The 22,849-nt window shown below is 46.1% G+C and overlaps 1 protein-coding gene across 1 annotated transcript in view; it reads left to right on the top strand.

Annotated features, from left to right (window-relative positions):
- The window catches only part of LOC146829211 (fibronectin type-III domain-containing protein 3a-like), a 608,949-nt gene that overhangs the window by 324,622 nt on the left and 261,478 nt on the right, over positions 1 to 22,849 (top strand). The window contains exons 21-22 of the mRNA XM_085607850.1: positions 3,602 to 3,715; positions 20,052 to 20,201. Of these exons, the coding sequence (XP_085463976.1) occupies positions 3,602 to 3,715; positions 20,052 to 20,201 (264 nt within the window). The remainder of the gene's footprint in view (positions 1 to 3,601; positions 3,716 to 20,051; positions 20,202 to 22,849) is intronic.

Consider the following 22,849-nt stretch of genomic DNA (forward strand, 5'->3'; position numbering starts at 1 on the left):
CTTATGTCTGGTTTCATGTGAGACCAATTCAGGGATGGTTACAATTGCAATGGTCACAAGCAACTGGGAGTTGGGAGGATCTAGTGGTTGTCGTGCAGGAAATTCTAAAGGAAATGAAAAGGTGGAGCAAGTCGAACATAACTCAAGGTGTGGGATTTCAACAACCAACTCCATCAGTAACAATTACAACAGACGCCTCACATTTAGGCTGGGGTGCACATATGAACTCACTCAAAATCAGAAGAGTATGGCAGGATAAGGATGCTATTTTTCATATCAACATCCTAGAACTAAAAATAGTTTTCCTAGCCTTAAAAACCTTTCAGGGGCACATATTATTAGGGAAAACAGTATTGATTCCAACAGGCATTACAACAACAATGTTTTACATCAACAAACGGGGGAACACAATCCCTTCAGTTATCAAGTTTAGCATAGGAGATTTTGACTTGGGCAATTCAAAAGAGAATACATTTATTAGCAATTCATCTTCCAGGAAAGGACAACATGAAAGCAGACAAGCTAGGCAGACTGGCATCCTGCTCCCACGAATGGGAACTGAATCAGAACCTTCGTATTGAGAATGGCTCACAATCAATCTCTAGGGAATGCCCTGTCGATAGATTGCTCAGGGACATATACTTATGCCTTTCCCCCAATTCCACTGTTGTGGAGGATCATCATAAATGCAAGAGAAGCAACATAACATTAATTTTAATTGCTCCACAATAGGAAAATCAAACATGGTTCTCAGATTGAATTGAGATGGCACAGTTTAACTTAAAAAACTACCAATTCATCTAGATCTGTCATCAGGGTATTTCATCCAGAACCAGAGACACCGAGCTTAACAACATAACTCCTGAAGAATTTGACCACTTAAATCTTTCAGAAACAATTCTAACAGTTCGAAGAAAAGCAAGGAAACCAACAATGAGTCGACAATGTTAAAATATTTATCTAATTTAATTGACCATAAACTAGCATATGCTTCGTTAAAGGTACATTAATCTGCCGTCGCAGCTTACACAAGAGTGCGCATGAAAAAGAAGCTTCTTCACAGCTCCAGTTATCAGAAGATTCTTGGCGCCAAAAGGATCACTTCCCCAAAGAAAGTTCCAGCACCTGCATGGAACCTTAATCTAGTATTAACTCATTAATGAAAGAACCCTTTGAGCCTTCGCACAATGTCTCAAAAAAGATGCTCACTTTAAAAACAGCATTCCTGGTGGCCATACGATCTCTAAGGAAGGTGAGCGAATTGCAAGCGCTCACAATTCAAGAGCCATATATGCAAATCCATAGGGATATAAATGTAATGAGAACAGAACCACAATTTCATCCTAAGGTTGTTTCACAGTTTCACATAATGTAACATATTCGAAATTTCTAGTTTCTTTCAAAACCCAAAGGAACAGGCTGAAAGAGCTCTTCACACATTAGATGCTCGACAAGCAGTAATGTACTATATGGAGTAACCGAAGACATACAGGAAAACAAACCAGCTCTCTGTCTTCTACCCAGATACAAATATGAGCAAACCAGTGACTAAAAACAATGCCTAGATGGATCTCTGAGACTATTCAATTTGGGAATAATAAAGCTGGAGAAAAATTATCTTCAAAGCCAAAGGCTCACTCAACAAGGTAAAAAAGAGCAACTATTGCCTTTCTAGCAAACACACCATTCCAAAATATTTGTTTAGCTGCCACATGGTCATCAACTTATATTTTTACAAAGTATTACTGTATAGAGGTACAAATTTAATAAAGCAGCTCAGGTTGAACAGAAGATATTGAGACATTTATTTTCAAATATAAACCCATCTTCAACCCAACCACCACGCTTGGACTAATACCGCTACATAATCTATGCACAGGATGTGACTCCAGAAAATATTGATGCTGCAAAACAAATAGTGGAGGTGTAGTTTTACAGCTTGAAGAATTTTTTGAATTCACAAGCGAGCTACCTGCCTTCACCAAGAAGAAAAAAGTAACAGTAAAAAAAAGTAAAGAAAATATTTAAAGATGGCAACAAAAGGTGAGAGCTTCCAAAGGAGGAGGCACAACATCACAGGATGCACCAAATAGGCAGATCTGCTGGAGCCCAACAAAAAATAGGGAAAGGACTAAAAAACCAGACCGAAGATTGGAAAATTCCGGACCCAACCACTAGATGGGGGAATAATGCACACCATGTAAAGTCAGAAAATTCTTCAAGCTGCAAAACTACACCTACAGGTAAGAAACTATTTGTTCTTTCCAAACGCATATGGACTCCACGTCTGGGGGCACAACAAAATCATTATGAAAGAAATATCTGCGTGCATGGGTGCCACTTTTATGCAACTCAATTTTTCACTTCCAAAGCGGAATAGAGTCTACATGGAGTTGCACTACACCACATACCGGCACGCAGGAGCTTTGCTTTTGAGTTTGCGAATCCAGTCTGGTTCCTGGGTATATTCACAAGGTGAGAAATCTGTAGTTAGTGTAACCACCAGATCGAGCATTACCTAAGGTAAGTAACTTGTTCAATTTTCACACCACTGTGCCTGTGTCTCGACAGGGGGAGTGCATTTGCAGTCTGAGGAAGACACCGCCAGCCTATCACAAAGGAAACCACCATTATGTGCAGTAGACACATGTGGAATCTAGTCAACCCAGCATTCATCAGTCCATTCTTAACTTACCCAGTACAAAAAGGGAGCAGACATCTTTCATTGATGCCCAGAGATGAAGACAAAGGACCCATCCTGGAAACTGAACAGGCCTTAGACAGTAGAGAGCCGGTAGACAGTCTAACCCCTGAGTTAAATCACCCTTCTGCCACTGTCAATAACCATATAGCTTGGAACGGATGGTGATAACCTCACTCACTTGAAATTAGGGTACACATTGGATGTACCACTGGCATTAGAGACTAGTTCTGAGGCTGGCTAAAAACATAAAATAGAAGGAGAGACTCCACTGGACTTGCATGATTGTCAACCTCACAGAGGAAAAACGTAATAGGGCTGTTTGGCATAGCTTACCAAAGTGAACTAGGGGATTTTCGTTCCAACAGCTGAGAAGAATGAGGCTTACTTTTAACTGGCTGTTGCTTGGTTGTTTCTTCATCGGGTTCTGATTGGACTTTGATTAATTTATGGCTCTCAGCCCCTCCTATAGCATCATGAGCTTTGCTATGGGAGTTTTTCTAGAATAAGCGGTCTGCAGGAAGTAATCTACTTTAGCAAAGCAAGTTGCTTACTTTCCTTCAATAGTGCATTTACTGATCGATCCACTGGCAGATTCACCATATCCCGCTTGCTTCCTCTTATATGAGGATTATTATGTCCTTTATGGATCTTTTTGACGTAATAATTGTAGAGGGGTACAATTAGGTGGATCTGACATAACAAACTGACTTAGTGTCCCTGTGTATGAATGTGTAAGATCTTCAAGTAGGGTAAATGTTTCCATCAAAAAAACTAAGTAATATACTTTTTTCAAAAACCTCAGAGTTGGGAAAAGCAAAATATTACTGCTAAATTGTCAACTAGACTTGAACTTTTTTTTTGCCTTGTTTAATTGTTCTTTCTGAAATATTTTTACAGTGTGGACCATATTCTGAGACGGCAGAAATCTGTACAGCGCCTGGTCCTCCTGATCAATGCGGAAGACCTTTACTTAGCTGTAAGAATGCAACATGTGTGGCTGTAGCTTGGGAAGTAAGTGATAAAAATTATCTTAAAATCTTGTTGCATTACAGTATATTTGACATGTGTTCCCAAGATATACCTTTGCATTCTGTTAAAAACTATATGCTATCACCTGGGAACTTATTTTTGTTCACTGGAAGCAAGAACATTGACTATATTTAGAAATGCTCGTATTGGACTGCAAAAGAAACACAAACAATGGATGGAATGAAGAGCAAATCAAACATTCACCCCCAATCAAACATTCACCCCCAATCAAGAGATCTGGGATAAATCCATTCTTTTGCTCATCATGCCACCCCAGTTTAGACCCAGCCATATGCAAATCAGTCTTGACCCCTGTTCCTCATGGGAAATGTCCAGCCGGAACTGCCAAGCCAGGTACTCCTTCCTGGGACCGGTTTCGGGACATCGCCCCTCATCAGCAAGGATAGCCTGAATCCATTGGACCTCAGCTGGCAGAATGAATGGCAGGCCGTACATTTACTCTTAATCCCACCATCAAACAAGGTTTTGCTGCGTGAATCTTTTGTGTATTCACATGCTGTGCATTATTCCACCATCTAGTGGTTGGTTCCGGAATTCTTTTTTATAGTAGAGCTTTTTCCTCTTTTTCAGACCATGTTATTTGGTCTCACCTACAGGTAGCCTTAGCTGACCATTATTCACGGACCTTTTGTTGGCAATTGCCCCACTGATATTGTGGACAATAGCTTCAGTGCTTTTTAGGTCGAGCGTAGAGTAGCGCGCAGGCGCTGCTTGCTCGACTTTTAGTAATGGGCTTTAGAAAGCTCACCACACGCTTGTGTGTGTGGTGATGTTTTTCTCCCAGGCTATTGGGCTTTGTGTGCGTCTTTCTAAAAGACAGCATGCAATTGGGCAAAGGCGGCCGCATGTCCCGCCTTTGCTCCGCCCACGGCCTATTGCTTGCGGTTACCCGCACAGGCCACATCTGTTTTTATTTATCGAGCCCAAACACGGGCGCGATAATTGAAAACAAATCGCTTGCTGTGGCGCACGCGCACCACTCATTTCTTCTTGATTTCTTTCTTTATCCCCTCCCCAGAGAAAAGTGGTGGCATTACAAGGTTATTTTCCAGTTGCTGTCTCAGTGTTTGAAACAAGGCAGTTCTGGTTCGCCTTTGTAGTTCTTAATATATAAAACTGAGAAGGAGCCCCTTATAAACTGTGTGTGATCTCTCATTTAAGGGCTGAACGTGAATCCGTCTAACTATTTGTATGATTTCTCCATCTGATCCCTGACTCTGAAATCCAAAACAACCAACTCGCTACAAGTTCGCAACATGCATTGCCTGTTACAGCTGCAGGTGATATATTTAGTTTGGCGCGGGTGGGGCTGCATTCTGCAGAGCGGGGCTGAGAGAGAAGGAGACCTCTTTGAAGACATCATATGGTTCTCGTTTGGACTGCGTTCAGGAGCCCTGCGCGGCCGGCGGCACGGTGGGAACCTGCCCAGCAATGCACCACACACTACCTGCAGGGCCGGAGGCACGGAGAGATGGGGTGGCAGCTCTACCACCACACAGTGCCTGCATGCGCCGGTGGGAGTTGGCACACCGACACACACTTCCTTCCTGCATATGTTTGCTGGCCCAGGTCTGTTACCACACACTACCTGGACAGGCCGTGCCAGGGAAAGCTGGTCTGACTCTGTCCCCCCACATTCGATACCTGCACGGAAAGGGGTCCCCGCATTATAATTTTACCTACTTTAAGCCTGTATAAAGACACCACCCCGCCGGCAGAGCCGAGCACAATAGCAATGACGAACACGTTTGCCCTTTGTGCAGTGTCCGGGTCACACATCAGCCGCCCTACTTCACCTGCTCCCTGGCCCCCCAAAAGTGCCAACGCTGCCAAGCAGATCAAGGGCTGTGCCCCTCGGTGTCAGGTCCACTGCCAGCCCGTGTCAGATGAAGCTCGCTTTTGCTCGCAGCGCACCGATTTTACATGCCTTGTTATCTTTGGCTCGCCTCGGGTGCCACATTCGTTTGGTGGTTTTCACGTTGGCATGCCCTTGTAATATTTTTGGCAGAACTCCGATTAATGATCTTGCAGCCCTATCAGTCATATTTTGACATCTAGGTGATGTTTTTAATATTTTTGCTTCCTCTTTAGCAACATTTGGGTATGTACCCATGTAATGCTCTATACGGACACACATATTTAGACACACAACAGGCACTGGGGTTGCCTCTTAGGGGATATAGGGGTCCGTGTCTACTCCGAAGATGTGCAAGTGTTGCCGTTTCCCACAGGAAATGCTAAATCGGTTTATAACTAAAATGGTAGAAAACATGACTAAAACCTAAGTAGATCACAAGGGGTGCCTTGCACAAGTGATGCAGTCTGCTGCACTAAACGGGGCATTTCAAAGGCAGTCGTCTACTGCACTAGCATGCCACTGTCTGTCGACAGAAGCCTACTCCATTAAAAAATGCTGCTCTATGCAGGTTGGTGTCTACTGCACTGACCACACGCTGTGTGCATGCAGGTGTCTGCTGCACTACCACTGTGCGCATGCAAGTGCCTGCTGCACTAGCCTGCCGCTGTGTGCATACAGGTGCCTGCTGCACTAGCGTGTAACTGTGCGCATACAGGTGCCTGCTGCACTACTACTGCGCGCATGCAGGTGTCTGCTGCACTTCTACTGTGCGCATGCAAGTGTCTGCTGCACTTCTACTGTGCGCATGCAGGTGTCTGCTGCACTACCACTGTGTGCACACAGGTGCCTGCTGCACTATCACTGTGCGCACGCAGGTGTCTGTTGCACTATCACTGTGCGCACACTGGTGTCTGCTGCACTAACACTGTGTGCACGCAGGTGTCTGCTGCACTATCACTGTGCGCACGCAGGTGTCTGCTGCACTATCACTGTGCGCACGCAGGTGTCTGCTGCACTATCACTGTGCGCACGCAGGTGTCTGCTGCACTATCACTGTGCGCACGCAGGTGTCTGCTGCACTATCACTGTGCGCACGCAGGTGTCTTCTGCACTACCACTGTGCGCACGCAGGTGTCTGCTGCACTATCACTGTGCGCACGCAGGTGTCTGCTGCACTATCACTGTGCGCACGCAGATGTCTGCTGCACTATCACTGTGCGCACGTAGGTGTCTGCTGCACTATCACTGTGTGCACGCAGGTGTCTGCTACACTGACCACACGCCGTGTGTGAGCATGTCGATGCCTGCCGCACTAGTATGCCCCTGCGTATGTAGTTTCAATAACAGACCACTGTGTGCAGGCATGTGTGTTTTCCATTAGCATTTCACTTTGTGTAGCCACATCAGCATGTTACAAGGACAACTTTCGTACGCCATATTCGCACACTTGTGCAGGCAGGTGCCTGCTGCCCCTACCTTCCACTGCACAGGCAGGTGTCTACATCGCTAGCCGGCCTCCGTACGCAGGCAAGCGCCTCTGACCCCACCATGTGCCAAGTGCAAGAAGCTATCCAACGCGCACAGCCCGCGTGAAACCAGCAGTCGTCTCCCCTCGGGTCTGCAGTGAGTAAACAGGTACCAACTCTTCTCTGGGTCAGCGTTAGGAAAGCGGTGTCTGCCTCCCTAACGCACACCCCTTGGGGCGACAATCCTGTCCGAGACCCGCTACAGCCAGAGGAGGCTAGCCCGTCCTCTCAGCCGTGCCCCGTAGCACCACTTGCTGCCCCCAGTGGGCTTCTAAGTGCACTTACGTGTGTACTCACAAATGCGCGCACTTTATGCAAACATAAGCCCACTCTCACGGCGCCCTCTCCTTGTCTCCTCATGTGCCTGATGCTTCCTCAAATGTCAGGACTTATGCATGTGCTGCCCGGTGCCTGCATCCCTGCGCCCCACACCTGTGCCAGCAGGAGCCCTCGCCTGCCCTGTGCCAACAGCCTCCCACCTCCCCGGCAGGTGACTGGAGCTCCCGTGCCCCCCACCCCATGCTCAGTCCAGCATATTTTCCTTTACGGTGAGTGGGCACCTGCTACCCTAGATGTACTTCCGTGTGACCCCTCTGTGTGCAGGCAGGTGAGTGTTGCACTGCTGCTCTGCTCGTGTGGAGTAGAGAACCTGCCCCCCCGACCACCAGTGTGCAGTTAGGTGTGCCCACCGCTAGTGCCCCTGCGTGAGCAGTCCGGTGCCTGCACTGCCAGTGCCCCCTCTGTGTGCCTGACTCTCCAGTGTTCCATCCATGAGCAGTCCAGTGTTTGCACCTTGTTCCCCCCCTTCCAGTGCCGGCAGGTGCCTCCCCCTCCTCCCTAAAGCCCTATTCAAGTCCAATCAAGTGTCTGGTCTTCGCAGTCTTACTCCTGTGGAGGCAGATACCCCCTTACCCCCTCATAGTCTCCTCCATGTGCAAGCAGGTGCCTGCAGAGTGCATTCATCCGATCTCCCATCGCTGCTATCCGTCCTTTATTCCTTTCTTTCACCGTCTTGCTGGCACCTTCCACCGTTCCTTCGTCTTTCACTTCCTCCTTCCCACCTGTACATCCCTTTACCTCCCCTTCCCTAACTCTCTAATTCACTCCCTTCCAAAGCCCTTCTCTTCCAATTCCCTCTCCTCTCCTCATCACTCTTCCCTCCCCTCCTCTGCCCTCCCCTATCCTCCCCTATCCTCCCCTTCCATGCCCTTCCCATCCTTCCCTTCCATGCTCTTCCCATCCTTCTCCTAACCTCCCAGCCCCCCTTCCCTACTCTTCCCTTCCCATCATAGATGGGGCACTCAAGCCTCGACACAGCATCTCCCCATGCGCACAAAGCGCCTCTTCATTCATACAATCACTTTACAACGCACCCTACTGGAAGACCTGCTTTCACCACCTCATTTTAGAAGAACTGTTTTCAAGAATGCACAGCGTCTCTCAGCTTGGGTTATGGACTCCGTCAGTGATATGTCATATGTGTGATCTTAACAGCAGTCATCCACAAGAAGACGCGGTCTCAAGACGCCTGTATTGACATCTTGATGAAAGCAGGCTTTATTATGCGGCACCCTTGTTTGGTGTAGGCTTGCAGATGGCCTCCTCGTGTAACCAATGTTTCTGAGATACAAAGAGAGAGGACAACTTTTCCACATCTCAAATTTAAAAGAAAAAAAAACCTCATTAACGTTCTTACCATACAATTACGCCTTCTTGTATGTCCGTATATCAGGAGCCGTCTGGTTGCACGGTTTCTCCATTCCCACTGAATACAAATAAGTCACGCATTTGTAGACTAAAAACAGAAAGGAGTTGTTACCCCGGGGTGTAGCTTTGTATCTCTGACGTGCTTAGATTCGGCTCAACAGCTGCGTGAAGCGTAGCACGCATCACTCCAACTTTATCCTAATGCAGCAGACACAAGACATAGCTTGAAGCCTTATCCCAGTAATATCAGGTGAATGGTACCGCCTCCCCCGTGAATGGAACAGTCCAAGTATAGCCAAAGCAAACAAGAGAGCAGAGCAAAACCATAACTAATGCTATCTGGAAAGCTACACTCATTTTATTAGGGGACGTCCAAGTAGGTCAAGAGACAAATCAAGCCATGTTTGTTAAAGTAAAGAGAGCCGGAAGTAGTGTTTCAGAAATACCTAAACCATAAACATTCAGCAAAAACGCGGGCAATAACACAATGAACAAGCATTGGCATAGCTAATAGGTCTCGTTTTTGGGACCTTATAAGTATTTAGTTATGCTGCACAATATCCTTGGTGCAACAACATCAACTGTTACATGGCTAAACACTTATAAGATCCCAATGGCGGGACCTATTGGCTATGCCAATGCTTGTTGCCTTGGTTTGCGCTATAGAATTCCACATGCAAACATACATACCTGGAATACCAGTACTTGTAGTGGCCTCTGGGTCAGCCCATTGTTATTATTGATTGTCTTTCTTGTCAATCTTAATTGCTTGCTATTTAATGACTTGACTTCCTCTTCTCATGTTTGTCCCTACCCTGGAGCATAGCTTCTTTGCCATCCTTTTGAGTTGACATGTATCCGTGTGCTGCTAAGATTTACAAACAATTTTTTGTTGTTTTTGACATTTTATGGGGAGTGCATGCCTTTTCCTGTTCTCTTCCCTCCTCTTCTTTGTGCTTCTTCCCCATTCATTCTTCCAGCCCGGTGTGCTCTTCGTGTTGTTCTGCCACCCCACCTCTCAACCACTAGCTCGTTTTTACCTTCCCCCTCCCCTGTCCTGCCTGGATTTTTTTTTATAAACTCCTCACCTTTTTGATGCTTTTCCAGCTCTCTCTACTCGCCACCCCTGCTCACTGGTGCTTTTTACTTGCTCGCCTCACCCCTCACTCCTCCGTTGCTTACCTGCCCTTCCTGTTTTTTCATTTTATTTAAAAAAAAAAAAATGCTTTCATAGGGCAGGGTGCTGCTCTTTATCACATACCTTCTAGTTTATTTTATTTATTTTTTATTTGTATTAACAGCTCCAGGTTTGTCCACCATCTTGAAATGGCATATTTAAAAAGTCAGCAAAAGGGGCACTGCATCATTGATTTAGGTCTGTAAATGCAGGATTACAGCTATGACTGCATGGGTCATCATGCTTGGGCCGCCATAGTGTAATGACACATGTGTGCGTGCTCATGTTGCATGTGTGCACGGTGTGTGATGTTGCATGCACGCATTTGCATCATCGTGCTAGCCTTTCTTTTCTCTTAATAACTAATTTTTTTACAACCCGCTTAAAGTTAATGAGAAGTACATCTGAATGTCTGTAATTAGATGACATCTGCAGATAAATTCTCAAAAGTCTCACAACATCCAAAAGATGGTGTAATGAATCGGAATGTGAGGAGGAGCTACCACTTAAAGAAGAATTATGTTCCTTATGAAAGAGAGAATCAACATTTGGAAGGAAATGAGGATCCAAGGTTAAAAAAATCCTATCTGCTAATATGTTAATGAATTGGGTGGAGACAGAGCAAAGTCCCTAGTTTACCTATTCTTCTTGCTGTAGTGATTGCTTCAAAGAAGAAAACTGGTATGGCCAAACATTTCACTGAGACCACTTCGAGTGAATCAAAAGTAAATCCCAAGAATGGAAAATAACACTCTTTCTAAGACTTCATAGTTACGAAACCTAGAAATTATACTTTCTACAGAGACAAAGTGATTCCATGTGGATTTAAAGGCTTTAATTTAGGGCCATTCAAGTCTCAAAGTAGTTATTAGATGGATCCCTCTGCCCACTATGTTGAAGGAGGCACCAGTAGATAGGAAAACTGCAAGACAAAGAGCCTTCCTTATGAACTCTGATAATTCAGCCTCCAGACCAATAGTTTTATCTGCCGGTAGGTTGATAACTGAAGGAGAGGATGACTCGACAGAGGAATAATCTTCTCTTTCTCCACTGCAAGAGACCAGAGAACGTCAAAAAGCATTGGCATAAGCTAAGATCTATGGTCTTTGTCAGTGCTTGTTAAATTTGACTATGCTGATATCCAAACCTTTGTTTGTTTATTAAACAAGGTATTATTTTTATCCACAAGAACATGGTGGGAGGTATTACAAAAATTTGTGATTTGGAATTTCTTAAAGTAGCCAGAGTGCAAACACACAAATAATAATCCAATATTTTTTTTCCTTTAAAAATCATGAAAGGTATGTGTTACTAAAATTGCTTTCAAAGGATAATAATGTTCCTCTTCAAATCTCCCGTGGTGCCAGAATTGAAATAAAAAAAACTAAGAATGCACACAGATAGGCAACAGGTGACACGGGAAACCTGGATTTGTGTCACCGCCTGATAAGAGTATCTTCTCTATGTGGTCACCACCGTCTGTCTAGGTCACCAGATCTTCATTTCAGTGTATCCACACTCAAGGTTGTTTGTGGATTGGGATTTTATCTGAATGTTTTTGTTTTGAGCCTTTATCTTTGTTTTTGATGTTTTTTTTTAACGGGATATCTCCTTAGTTGTAGTTGAAGTCATCTTTCAAAACTAGGTACAACATATCAGACTCGTATCTATGACTGCTGTATGTAGTACTTGGAAGGAAGAGAATAGGAGTCTTCACACAAACTCCTCCAGATACGAGGAGGCATGGTTGATTTTCTTGCTGAATCCCTGGGTACCAGGATCATTTTAAAGTGGCGTGGATAAATGCACCACACAAGCTTCACAGGGAATGTCTAGTCTTTGGAGATTTTTAACATGAACGATGTAATGATATGCAACAGTGTGGACCCAGAGCATAACCTCTTCATGCACATTTCTCGAGCAGAATAAAACCTGCTTATGGAATGTGCACCTCCTTTTCCAGGAAGAAAAGGAGGTGTAGTCACCCTTCCTTTTTAAGACCTATGCCGGCATCTCAGAAAGAGCAACATCTTTTAAGTGAAGCACAGAGGTGGCACCAGCAAGGGTTACATCACCCATTGTAATCAAAGCTGCAAAACACATTTAATGTGGTTGCCTTGAAGAAGTATTGTTGGTGTTTCTGAAGACATGGAGGGAATTTATCTCGGATCAACAGGTTTTTCAGATAATACAATTTGTTTACTCCCATATGTGAGAAAATGCCATCTTTCTTGCATGGTATGCCCCCACTTTTTGCTAAATTGCTGAATGTACTTTGACTGAGTGTACCCTGGACTCCTGCCAATCAGGTGCCCAGGGCCTATGTTCCTTCCTTAAAACACACAAACTCCAAATTGGCCTACCCTGGCCACATGTCAGCCCCTAGTAAATGGTACCCTAGGTACCCAGGGCATTGTGACCAGGGAAGGCCCCTAAGGGCTGCAGCACTCATTGTGCCACCCTTAGGGGCCCTGTACCCTTACACACACACACACACACACTGCCTTTGCAGGCTGAGTGTCTGGGTGCAGGACAAAATGAAGAGTCGACATGGCACACACCTCTGTGTGCCATGCCCAACACCCACACTGCCAAGGCATATGTCAGTCACCCCTCTGGCTGGGTGCCTTATGCCCATGGCGTGGGCACAGGAGCAGGAGCCCTGTGCCCCTACAGTACCCAGGTCCATTCCCGGGCACTGTAAGTGCAGTGCTGCCATTTAAGAGTACATGGTGCTGAGAGCTCGTCAAACACGAGCTCCACAGCACCATAATGGCAACACTAAAGACTGGGAAGTTTGGTATCAAATTTCTCAGCACATTAAACCCACACTGATGCCAGTGTGAGATTTAATGTACCAAGCACCCCAGAGGGCATCTTAGAGATGCCCCCTTACAACTAACCTACAATCCACGTCTGCTCTGAGGCTGCCCAGGCTGCCACACAGCAGACACGTTGCTGGACCCCTGGGTGTGAGGGCCCCTGCTCTCCCGGGCCTGCAACAATGCACATCCGGGGAGAGGTGATAAATCTCCTCCCCCAGGATGAGCAAAGGGAAGCTTCAAAGGCCTGCCGCCTCTAGGAGTTTTCCCAGGCCACTGCAACCCCCCACTCTGGCGGGAAGCTTGGCCGGAAACCCCATACAAGGACAGGGGATGTGCCAGCCCGCCCACCCCGCCCCTCAGGTGGGGGAGGCGAGGTGAAGCACATCTCCGGGCTCTCGCCATCTTGAAGATGGGAGGCCCTACCCTATCAGGATTAGGCTACTGCCCCCCTCCCACAGGAGAGGGGCAGGATAGGGGGTGTACCCACCCCAGGACAGGGACCCATTGGTCCCTGACCTTCACCTACCTGTAACGCCCCTAAATCTAGTATTTAGGGGCACCCTGAACCTTCCTTCCCCAGATCCCAGATTCGAAACTACAAGAAGAGCAAGAAGAACAAAGACCTGCCCTGCAGCTGCTGAAAAGAGGAAGACACCAACTGCTTTGGCCCCAGCCCTACCGGCCTGTCGACCCTCGAACCTGCTCCTGCTCCAATCCGGCATCTCTTGTGGCCATCAATCTCAGAAACCCTGGAGGACCTGGCTACCTTTGAACTCTGATTCCCTGGGACTCCCATGAGTAGAGGCTCTACTCAGAACCTACCTTTCACCCCTGGCAGCAGCCCGGAACCGCGATCCCAGCCCACTCTGCACCCGCCAAGTCTGGCCGGTGCCGGAGTGAACTAAACCCACGAGGACGACCCCACGGCGACTGTGACCCCGAGTCCGGCACCCAAGAACCCCCTCGACTATCCTGAAGAAGCTTGCAGCCTCAGAACTGAGTGCCACCCCAACCGCGATCAACAAGAGGGTAAGATTTCCGACATCAAAAGGCACCCCTGCACCCGGCGCCCCACGGCCCTCTGTGCCCAATCCCGGGGTACCTACCTATCCTTCAACTACCCAACTTACCCCTCGAAGTGGTGGTGGCACCCGAAGAGTCCTCGTCCCCGAGCCTGCAGCCTTTTTCCAAACCGGAGATTTCCCATAGAAATCAATTGAGCGCCCGACGGCTCAAAAGCACCCTGCAGCCAGCCGCCCGAGTGGCCCTGGCAGTGAAAACTCTACTCCAATCTACTTCCCCACTTGCCCTGAGTAAGTGACCAGGAGCCCAGCTCCCACAGCCACGTGGCTTGCCAGACAGCAGCCACCAACCAAGGCCCCCCTATCCCTCATGGGTTAACATTGGGCCTAACTCTCTCTGCACCCGGCCGTCCTGAAACCGCTGAGGGTGAACTAACTGTACCTACCTGACACTGGAGGACCCCTGAGTCTATGCCCAGAACTTCAACTCTGCCAGTCGAGTAATTACCCTTAAACCGCTAACTTCATTTTCCTCATAGGGTAACATTGAATGGCTTTTGCTTGAAAATTCTTCCAAGTGTGGACTTTTCAAAACTTCAAATAATCACCAAAAATCAGCCGAGTGACAAAAACGAATTTACCCACCTGCTCTTAGGTGAGCTCTGGATCTTGGTGCCCAGCACTGACTCTGAAAAGTACCCACAACTATACTTACCTTTAACTCATTTTTCTTCCATAGGAAACCATTGACTGCTTTTCTGTGAAATTTCTTCTGTGTTGATTTCTGCAATTTCTAAATATTCCTCAAAAATCGTATAACATCTGAAAACGTAATTACTTACCTGTTTTGGATAAATGTCCCAGTACTGAGTCTAGACACCCAGTACTGGATTACAAAAGTAACGATAACCTACTGTACCTGTAACCTACATTTCCTTCCATAGGGAATCATTGATTGTTTGCTCTGAAATATTTTCTAAGTGCTCACTTTTGAAATAGCTAAATATTAGTTAAAAATCATTACAGTACCAAAGTCGACTTTCAACGGCTGATTCTGAGAACTGACCCAAGACTGGATCTAGGATCCAAACCTGGAATTACAAAAGTAATCTACAAAGTAATCTGTTGCATATAATCTGAATTTATCATTGAGCTCAATGTATTGTGTGTAGAAATAGAGTTGCCTACTGCAACTATTTGTAACTGTTTACTAAAAAGTCAATTGCATATACAAAAGTATTTTTATGAAGCCTCTCCTGTCGAGAAAGTATATTTTAATTCCAAGTGTTGGTTCTAAAATAAAACAAGCATATCTTTTTTATATACAAACCATTGGCCTAGAGTTCAGTTATTGAGTGTGTGGAACTATTTGCTGACTGAGTGTGTACAACAAATGCTTTACACGTCCTCTGATACTGCCTTACTGCTCGACCAGGCTACCACTTTGGAGAGTAAGGTTATATCTAACTTTAACCTCTGTTAAACCCTTGGGGTCTGTGGTCTCTGTACACCCTGTACCTATTAAGGAACAGTATATACAGAGCCACTTTCTCACATTCCCATATCCATCAGCGAGATGTCATAAGTGCTCCCACTATACCTGATCCGTGTCCCTGTGCCTACTAGGATGACTCCATGCTTTGCGGGAAAACTTGAGCTGATTCCTTGGCAAGAAAGGCAAGTGAGCATTATGAAAAATCCTTCTGATAGAGACTTCTAACCGCAGATTCTTCACCTTGTAAACTTCCCCAAGCACCAATTGGATTCATAATCTTTCGAAGCAGTTCCCACATGCGTTGGCAGTTGGCGATGGTGCACCTTTACATCAGGTCCATCTAGCCCTGAGTGTGACGCTCTTGAATCATGTCACATCCGACAGTCATTATTTCTTTCAAATGTCTGCAGTGTGCGGATATGTCACCCCCTAAGACTAGTGGTTTTAAACAGTGTCATGATTGTAACCGACAAATATCAGTGGCGGACACCCACGAAGCTTGTCAGAGGTGTCTTACTCCAAATACGACTTGGAGTTGTCACTGCTGCACCAAGATGAACAGGAAGACCATCCGCAACCGAGAGGTAAAGCTCACTGTCGCCAAACTTTGCAAGTCAAAGAAGTGATCCTGGTCATGGGTACGGACCCACTCCCATAACCAATTATCATAAAGGTCACGGAACTCAGATAAGTCCAAAAAGGTCCCACAAAAAACACAACTCTAAATATAGTTCACCCTTATTCTGCCACTTGGAGTTGTCATATGCTCCAACCACCTCTAGGCCACGGAGCTGTTCCTCCCACCCTCCACCTAATCCATTTCAATGCTAATCCTGCTTCAGCTCTAGCCCGAAAGGTAAGCAACCCAACAACATCTCCAGCAGCGCATTCAAGCTCCATGGATCCGAGGATGCCCCCTGTTTGTTCTCTATTGTCTGATCCATCTTCGCTGCCAACCGTTCCAATCGACCTCGAAAATGTTACCACCTTTTTTTTACTTCAGCCCTGCCTGCACCTCACACATTGCCTCCCTCAGGGCCACACACTATGCCACATTTGGTTCAGGGCCCACTCCTCCAGCTTGAATGTCGGCGCCTGTATCTTTATCACTGGTGCAGGAAATGGAGCCAGTAGTATTGTCAGACTCTGAGACACACTCTATGGCCCTGAACTTGATGGTATGCCCACTCAGAACTGGACTCTTACTCCCCACAGTATCATGTTCGAGGCGATGATGGGGACAGCGATGACCTCGAGGCAATCTTTTTGATAACCTCCAGGAGGCCAGTAGTCTGGATACTTCCCCAGACAGTGGTCTTTCCTAACCAAACCCAGCTATGGCTACTGAGGAGCCGCCTCCTCAACAGTTAATCGAAGACTGGAGGAGGTTCTTGACTTTACCTACCCAAGAAGCCAAGACCATTTGTTGGGAAGTACCTATTTTCGACATGGTTAGCTCACACTTTTTGCCTGGAAAATGATGTAGTTTCGACAGGAAGTGCACAGGGTCCCTGCCAACCAGGTCCCCTGTTCCAGATCTCCTGGTCCAAATCTCCTTCCCTAAACTATACCTGTCGTTTTCACAATTTGCACCCCTTTAGCTCACATCTAATCCACTAGTAAAAGGTACTCCTGTTAACAAGGGCCTTGTGGTTAAAAAGGGTCCCTAAGGGCTGCAGCACAAATTGTGCCACCCTAAAGGACCCCTCACCGAGCACATGCACCCTGCCTGTCTTGGTGCAGATAAACTGAGGAGTCGACATGACGCACATCCCTGTGTGCCATGCCCATAGACATTGCATGAGATATAGGTAAGACACCCCTCTAGCAGGCCTTAGTCTTAAGGCAGGGTGCACTATATCTCCTGTGAGGGCATATCTGCAAGAGCAGATATGCCCCTGCAATATCCTTGTTGATTCCTAGATATTGTAAGGGACTAGGGAAGCCATAGTAAGTACATGGGCTGGACACTCGTCATTATGTGTTCCCCAGCTCCATGATGGCTTCAATGAAATATGGGAAATCTGATAGAGACATCTAGCCACGGATTCCTTAACCTTTGAATTCTCCCCAGGCTGCAGACTGGATCCCGAAATTTTTCAGCAGTCTCTGTGCCCGGCGGGGGATGGCGCTTTGTGACCCAGTGATGCTATTGACTCCGGTTGGGATGTAAAAAAAAGTCATACAAGTCCCCTCTGGCGCGCAGACTTCAGTTTCTTCTTTCCCACGCTGCAACGTGGATCTGGAGAAGAGTTCCCAGGCTGCTCTTTCTGGCCTATTTCTAAATTTTTTGTCGGTTGGGAACAACATTTTTTGTCGGTTTGGAACAGTGTGCCTTTTGACCATGTCATCCGGCTTTAAGCCTTGTGGGTCTTGTAAAGGACAAATGTTGGCTACAGAACTGTATTCTGTTCGTATGTGATGTTTGGGAGAACACCACAACTCCAAGGATTGTGGCTCCTGCCAGAGGCTGTAGCCAAAGGCGGTCAAGGAACGCCGTATGAAGTTACTGGGCCACGTCTGTCATGGTCCTCGGAGACTTCACGGCCTCAGTCTTCACCTTCCAAGCTGGAGGTCCATTCATGGTGCCATTCTAGGACCCGAAGCCGATCTCGGGTAAGTCGCTATTCAGAGATGACCAAAGGTAAATGCAGGTGTTTGAAGTCGGAGCACCCCCGACTTCTCTGTGTGGAGACTCCGTCTCCAATGGTTCCTTCCGCTCGGCGGTTGAGGATGCTGTATACGACTCCATAACACAACGTGTATTTGTATAGTGCACATCTACCCAAGGGTATCTTGGCGCTGAATAACAGATGCTTATTGTTACCCAACTCAAGGGAATTCATTTAATCGACCTCAGAAGGATGATGAGGCTGAGTGGACCTGCCAGGATTAGAACCTGTGCCCATGAGGTTAAACACAGGCTCCTACAGTGGACGCATTAGTCCACTAAGCCTCCAGACCCGACTCCACCCCGCGTCTCCCTGTCGTTTCGGAAGCCGGAGCATTGATGTCCCAGATGAGGGAGTATTATAACTCTACATCTCATCTTTGTACTCCCGCCTTCCTCTGGTGCGCCCTCGGAGCCCATGGAGGTGAGTGGAGCTATGCCGGAGGGTTCACCCTCAGTGATGCCATCTGAGTCATTGGATCGGCACCGGTTGGCGTTGACTAAGTCTGCTTTAGCACTGGTGCACAGCTCTTTGGGGACTCCACCTTCAACATCTGTTCTTGATCAGCCGAGTTTGACATTGACATCACCGGCATCCATCGAAGTCACTCCACTTCTTATCGACATCAAAGCGTCACCTTCTCAGCGTCGATCGGCGTCTAGTACAGAGTCGACAGAGCAAACTGAAGGGAATGTGGTGTTTTCACTCCCTCTCATGGTGAAACTTCTGGGAGTCACCTTGTGGAGGGTGTTACAAGGGAGTCTGGGCCTTTTCAGACTACTTCTGAGATTATCTCACCTTGTAGGAAGCTAGGTTTCTTTTGCAGTAAGCCCCCACCTTTTGCCAGATTTCTGATGCACTTTGCCTTGATGTGCCCTGGTTCCCTGCCAATAAGGTTGCCAGGGCCTGTGTTCTTTCCCAAAACAGTACATTGGTACTCACAATAGGCACCTCTGGCCACATGTAAGTCCCTTATAAAAGGTACCATGGGTACCCAGGGCACTGTGACCAGGGAAGGCCTCTAAGGGCTGCAGCACATATTGTGCCACCCTTGAAGTCCTGTACCTTAACACACACACTGCCATTGCAGGCTTTGTGTTTTGGTGCAGAAAAAAGTGAAGAGTTGACATGGCACATATACTTGTGTGCCATGCCTGCAACCCACTGCCTATGCTCGAGGTAGGACAACCCTCTAGCTGGGTGCACTATACCACTGGTGAAGGTACAGTTGCATGAGTCCTGTACCCCTACAGTGTCTAAGTCTATTCTTAGACATTGTAAGTGCAGTAAAGCCATAAAAGAGTATATGATCTGGGAGTTTGTCATTACAAACTCCACAGCACTGGCTTTACTGAATTCTTATCTTATCTTATCTTAAGTGCAATTTATAGAGCGCGCTGACACCAAAGGCTTCCTGGCGCTTTAAGACAGAGTAAGTGAGGGAAGTTTGGTAGCAAACTTCTCAGCATAATAAACCCAAACTGATGCCTTTGGGGGATTTATTATACAATGCACTCAGAGGGCATCTTAGAGATGCCCCCTGAAAAATGACCAGCCTCTGGTGCGTTTCCTGACTGGTAAACACCAGCCTGCCACCATAAGACATGTTTCTGGACCCCTGGCATGGGAGCCTTCGCTCCCTGGGCTCGTGTTTTCAGCAAGTGGTCTGTAAGCACAAACAGAATTTCCTATGTAAACTAAAATAGAAAACTCAGCTTTTTTCCATCCACCCACTCCCCGGATCTCCCAGCCCAGATCTACATGAAAATTGGCTTGGTGTACCCTAGTTGAGTACTCCCAAGTGATTGCCAGATCTGAGCAAATGGGTTCAAAAGTTATAGGCAAAAAAAATGCCTTTTGAATTTAAAGTGTGCTGCACCATAGGGGTGTTTTAATCAATATATATAAAATGTTATTGTTAATCTTGCATTGCTAGATATTAAAATGTTTAATGAAATATTTCACATGTATTTTTTTATAAAGTGAATTTCTTTTTTTATTTCATTTTATTTTAGAGTCCTTTGTGCAATGGTTCTGAAATTACAGAATATAGACTGGAATGGGGTCAAATGGAAGGATGCATGCAGATAATTTATTCTGGCCCATGTCTTACTTATGAAGTTAAAAATCTAACTCCAGCAACCACTTATTATTGTAGAGTACAGGTATGGTTATTTGAAATGGTTATTTTATCGTGCTTGTCTAATGATTATTTGAATACATTTTAATAATTTAAGCAGCACTTTTTATGTAATGTATTTTATAAAGTGGTGCAAGATTAATTTGGCTTTATGTACTTTAATTTGTGTGATGTGCCTCACTACTTGCTTCTCTATCTGTGTCTATGGGGTTTCAGATTACTCATTATTTGAAGCAGATCTAACTGGATGGCACAATGATCAAAGTAGAGACTCCCTTATTACACCATTTATCATGATCGATGTGAAAAATGCTGTTAGATTGCTAGCTAGTGGTAAGGCCCCAAACGTGGCCAGAAACAGTAGAAGAATTATAGGAAGAATTAATGGTTAGCATCCCAGTAGTTTATGGCTGTTTATGAAGAATCACTTTCTTCTAATGGGCACTTCTACCTTCATATTCCTCATCTTTTGAATATCCCATATGCTCAGACTGGATGCAGAAACTTTTCAGTACCCCTCCACACTAGTATGGTTTGTGGCTTCATCTTGTTGCTGGAAACAACAACACTGTGGCGTCACTGGAGTCATGAAGCACCCTCACTGATGCCCTGATGTCTTTTTCCATTTTTTTGACCCGGCTTTGGAGCTTGCTCTCCAAATTAAGTCCGCTTTTCATATGATAGTTTTCCTCTAATTTTCTTTAAAATGTTTTTGGTTCAGTTCAGGCATGTCACCCCCCCTCCCAATAGATCAGGCTTGAGGCCCTGCAGAGATAGTGATGGACAGATGCAGTGCATGCACCCCAAGGGCATGAAGGAAAGAGAGGCAAAAATGTTAATGTTCCGGGGCAGATATGATTGTCGCGCCAGCAGGAGGTGTCTCCTGAGGATTGAGTCACAGTTTCTAAATCCTCCTGATATATGCATAAGATGAAGCTAAGATGCGACTGGTGCTGAGTTGCCAAGAGTAAGTCACCTTGGCGGTCACTTACACTACAGAACTCCTTGTCTCAGTCAGAACTTGTCCCAGTTCTTTGAGAGGAGAGCCGTTCCTCTAGACCCCGGTCCTTCAATACCTGTGACTTTGACTCCCAGGGCTCAACTCTGTCATCCTTACCCATAGTTTCCTGCTCCAGTCACAGATTCTTAATACAGTAATTAGCATATTTCATAGGGCAATGGACCCCTATAGAGAGCATTTGGGCCCCATGGGACCTATCGACTTGTCCTTTGGCATGTCACCAGGAGGCTTCTTCCTGGCTCAGTTCGCTCCCTTCCTACTCATGGCACCTATTTTTCTTTCTCAAGCTTTTGCACTGGTGACTTGTTCACCTCCATGTCAGTCTCCGGTAGTTCCCGCTTTGGGGTCTTCCCCTTTTCCATCACTTCCAGACTGTGCCGATCCCATTGTCAGTGACACCAGTTCCAATGCCATCAACACCGGCACCACCCCTTCCCTTAATACTACTCCCGTTCCCTGTGCACAAATCCAGGTGGGAAGTACAGAGGCTCGCAGAAGTGACCAGATTCCTCCTTGATGGGTAGACTGATCCTCTAGAGGACCCAAGGCAGGACAAAGATGATGGAGGTGACCTGTCTTGTCTCCATGGACCCCGGTTTCTCTGCCTTGAAAGATGCCAGTGGTTTAGATACCTTGCTGGAGTTGGAATTTAATCCCCCCCAGAATTTAATCTCCCACAGATCCATCAGTGAGATGTCATAAGTGCTCCCACTAGACCTGATCCTTGTCCCTATGTCTACTAGGGAAACTCCATGCTTTGCAGGAAAACATGAGCTGATACCTTGGCAATAAAGGCCTGCCCAGCGCCCCCATCCCTACCACCCCACTCCCAACCCCCTAGAAATCACATCTTAACATGCCATGACATGGAAGCTGCAGAACTTTTGGTCAAATCTAACATTCGCACAACCTCCGTTTCTGGTGTTGGAACCCTTACTACTCTTTAATGATGGCATAACGGAGCCAGTCAGATTGGTTAGGGAAAAGCCAACCTCAGCCCCTGCTGATTGTCGTTTAATAGCAAGATGATACAGGTCAGCCACTGGCAACTCCGCATTCCTTTCAGCACATCTCTCCCCAGAGCCTAGTTGTGCAAGCATCTTGCTCTTTAAAGTTATCCCCTTGTGTTTATTCCACCACTTCTTTGGATAGGTAGTCACCGAAAATAGAGCAGTTTGCCAAAAAGTTGTGTTCGGCAGCAAATATGGCCCTAAAGTCTAAAAATGCCTTAAGGACCATTATGTCTTATGTTCTTTGGGACATAGCTCAAATTGTGATTTCAGACCTCCCAAACCATTTGCCAGGGTATTTCTCATAACTAGTGCAGGATGGTCAGATTACCGCCAGACTGGTTATCCAATTAGAACAGAAAATAAGTACTGAAACACACAAGGAAACTCCATACGTTTGAGTAAATCATATACAGTAAAATTAAGTAAATCAAGGTGAATAAATGTTTTTCCAGTCCGAAGTGTTCCTCTTAGCTCAAAGATGGGTTTATTCTTTACAATCAATATCTTGAAGAGTTGGAAGGACATAAGCAGTCTCTGTCCTTCCAACTCTTCAAGATATTGATTGTAAAGAATAAACCCATCTTTGAGCAAAGATGAACGCTTCGGACTGAAACTATCTATTCATCTTGATTTACTTCA

This window comes from Triturus cristatus, chromosome 5_2 (assembly GCF_964204655.1).
Source record: "Triturus cristatus chromosome 5_2, aTriCri1.1, whole genome shotgun sequence".
Lineage (NCBI taxonomy): Eukaryota > Metazoa > Chordata > Amphibia > Caudata > Salamandridae > Triturus > Triturus cristatus.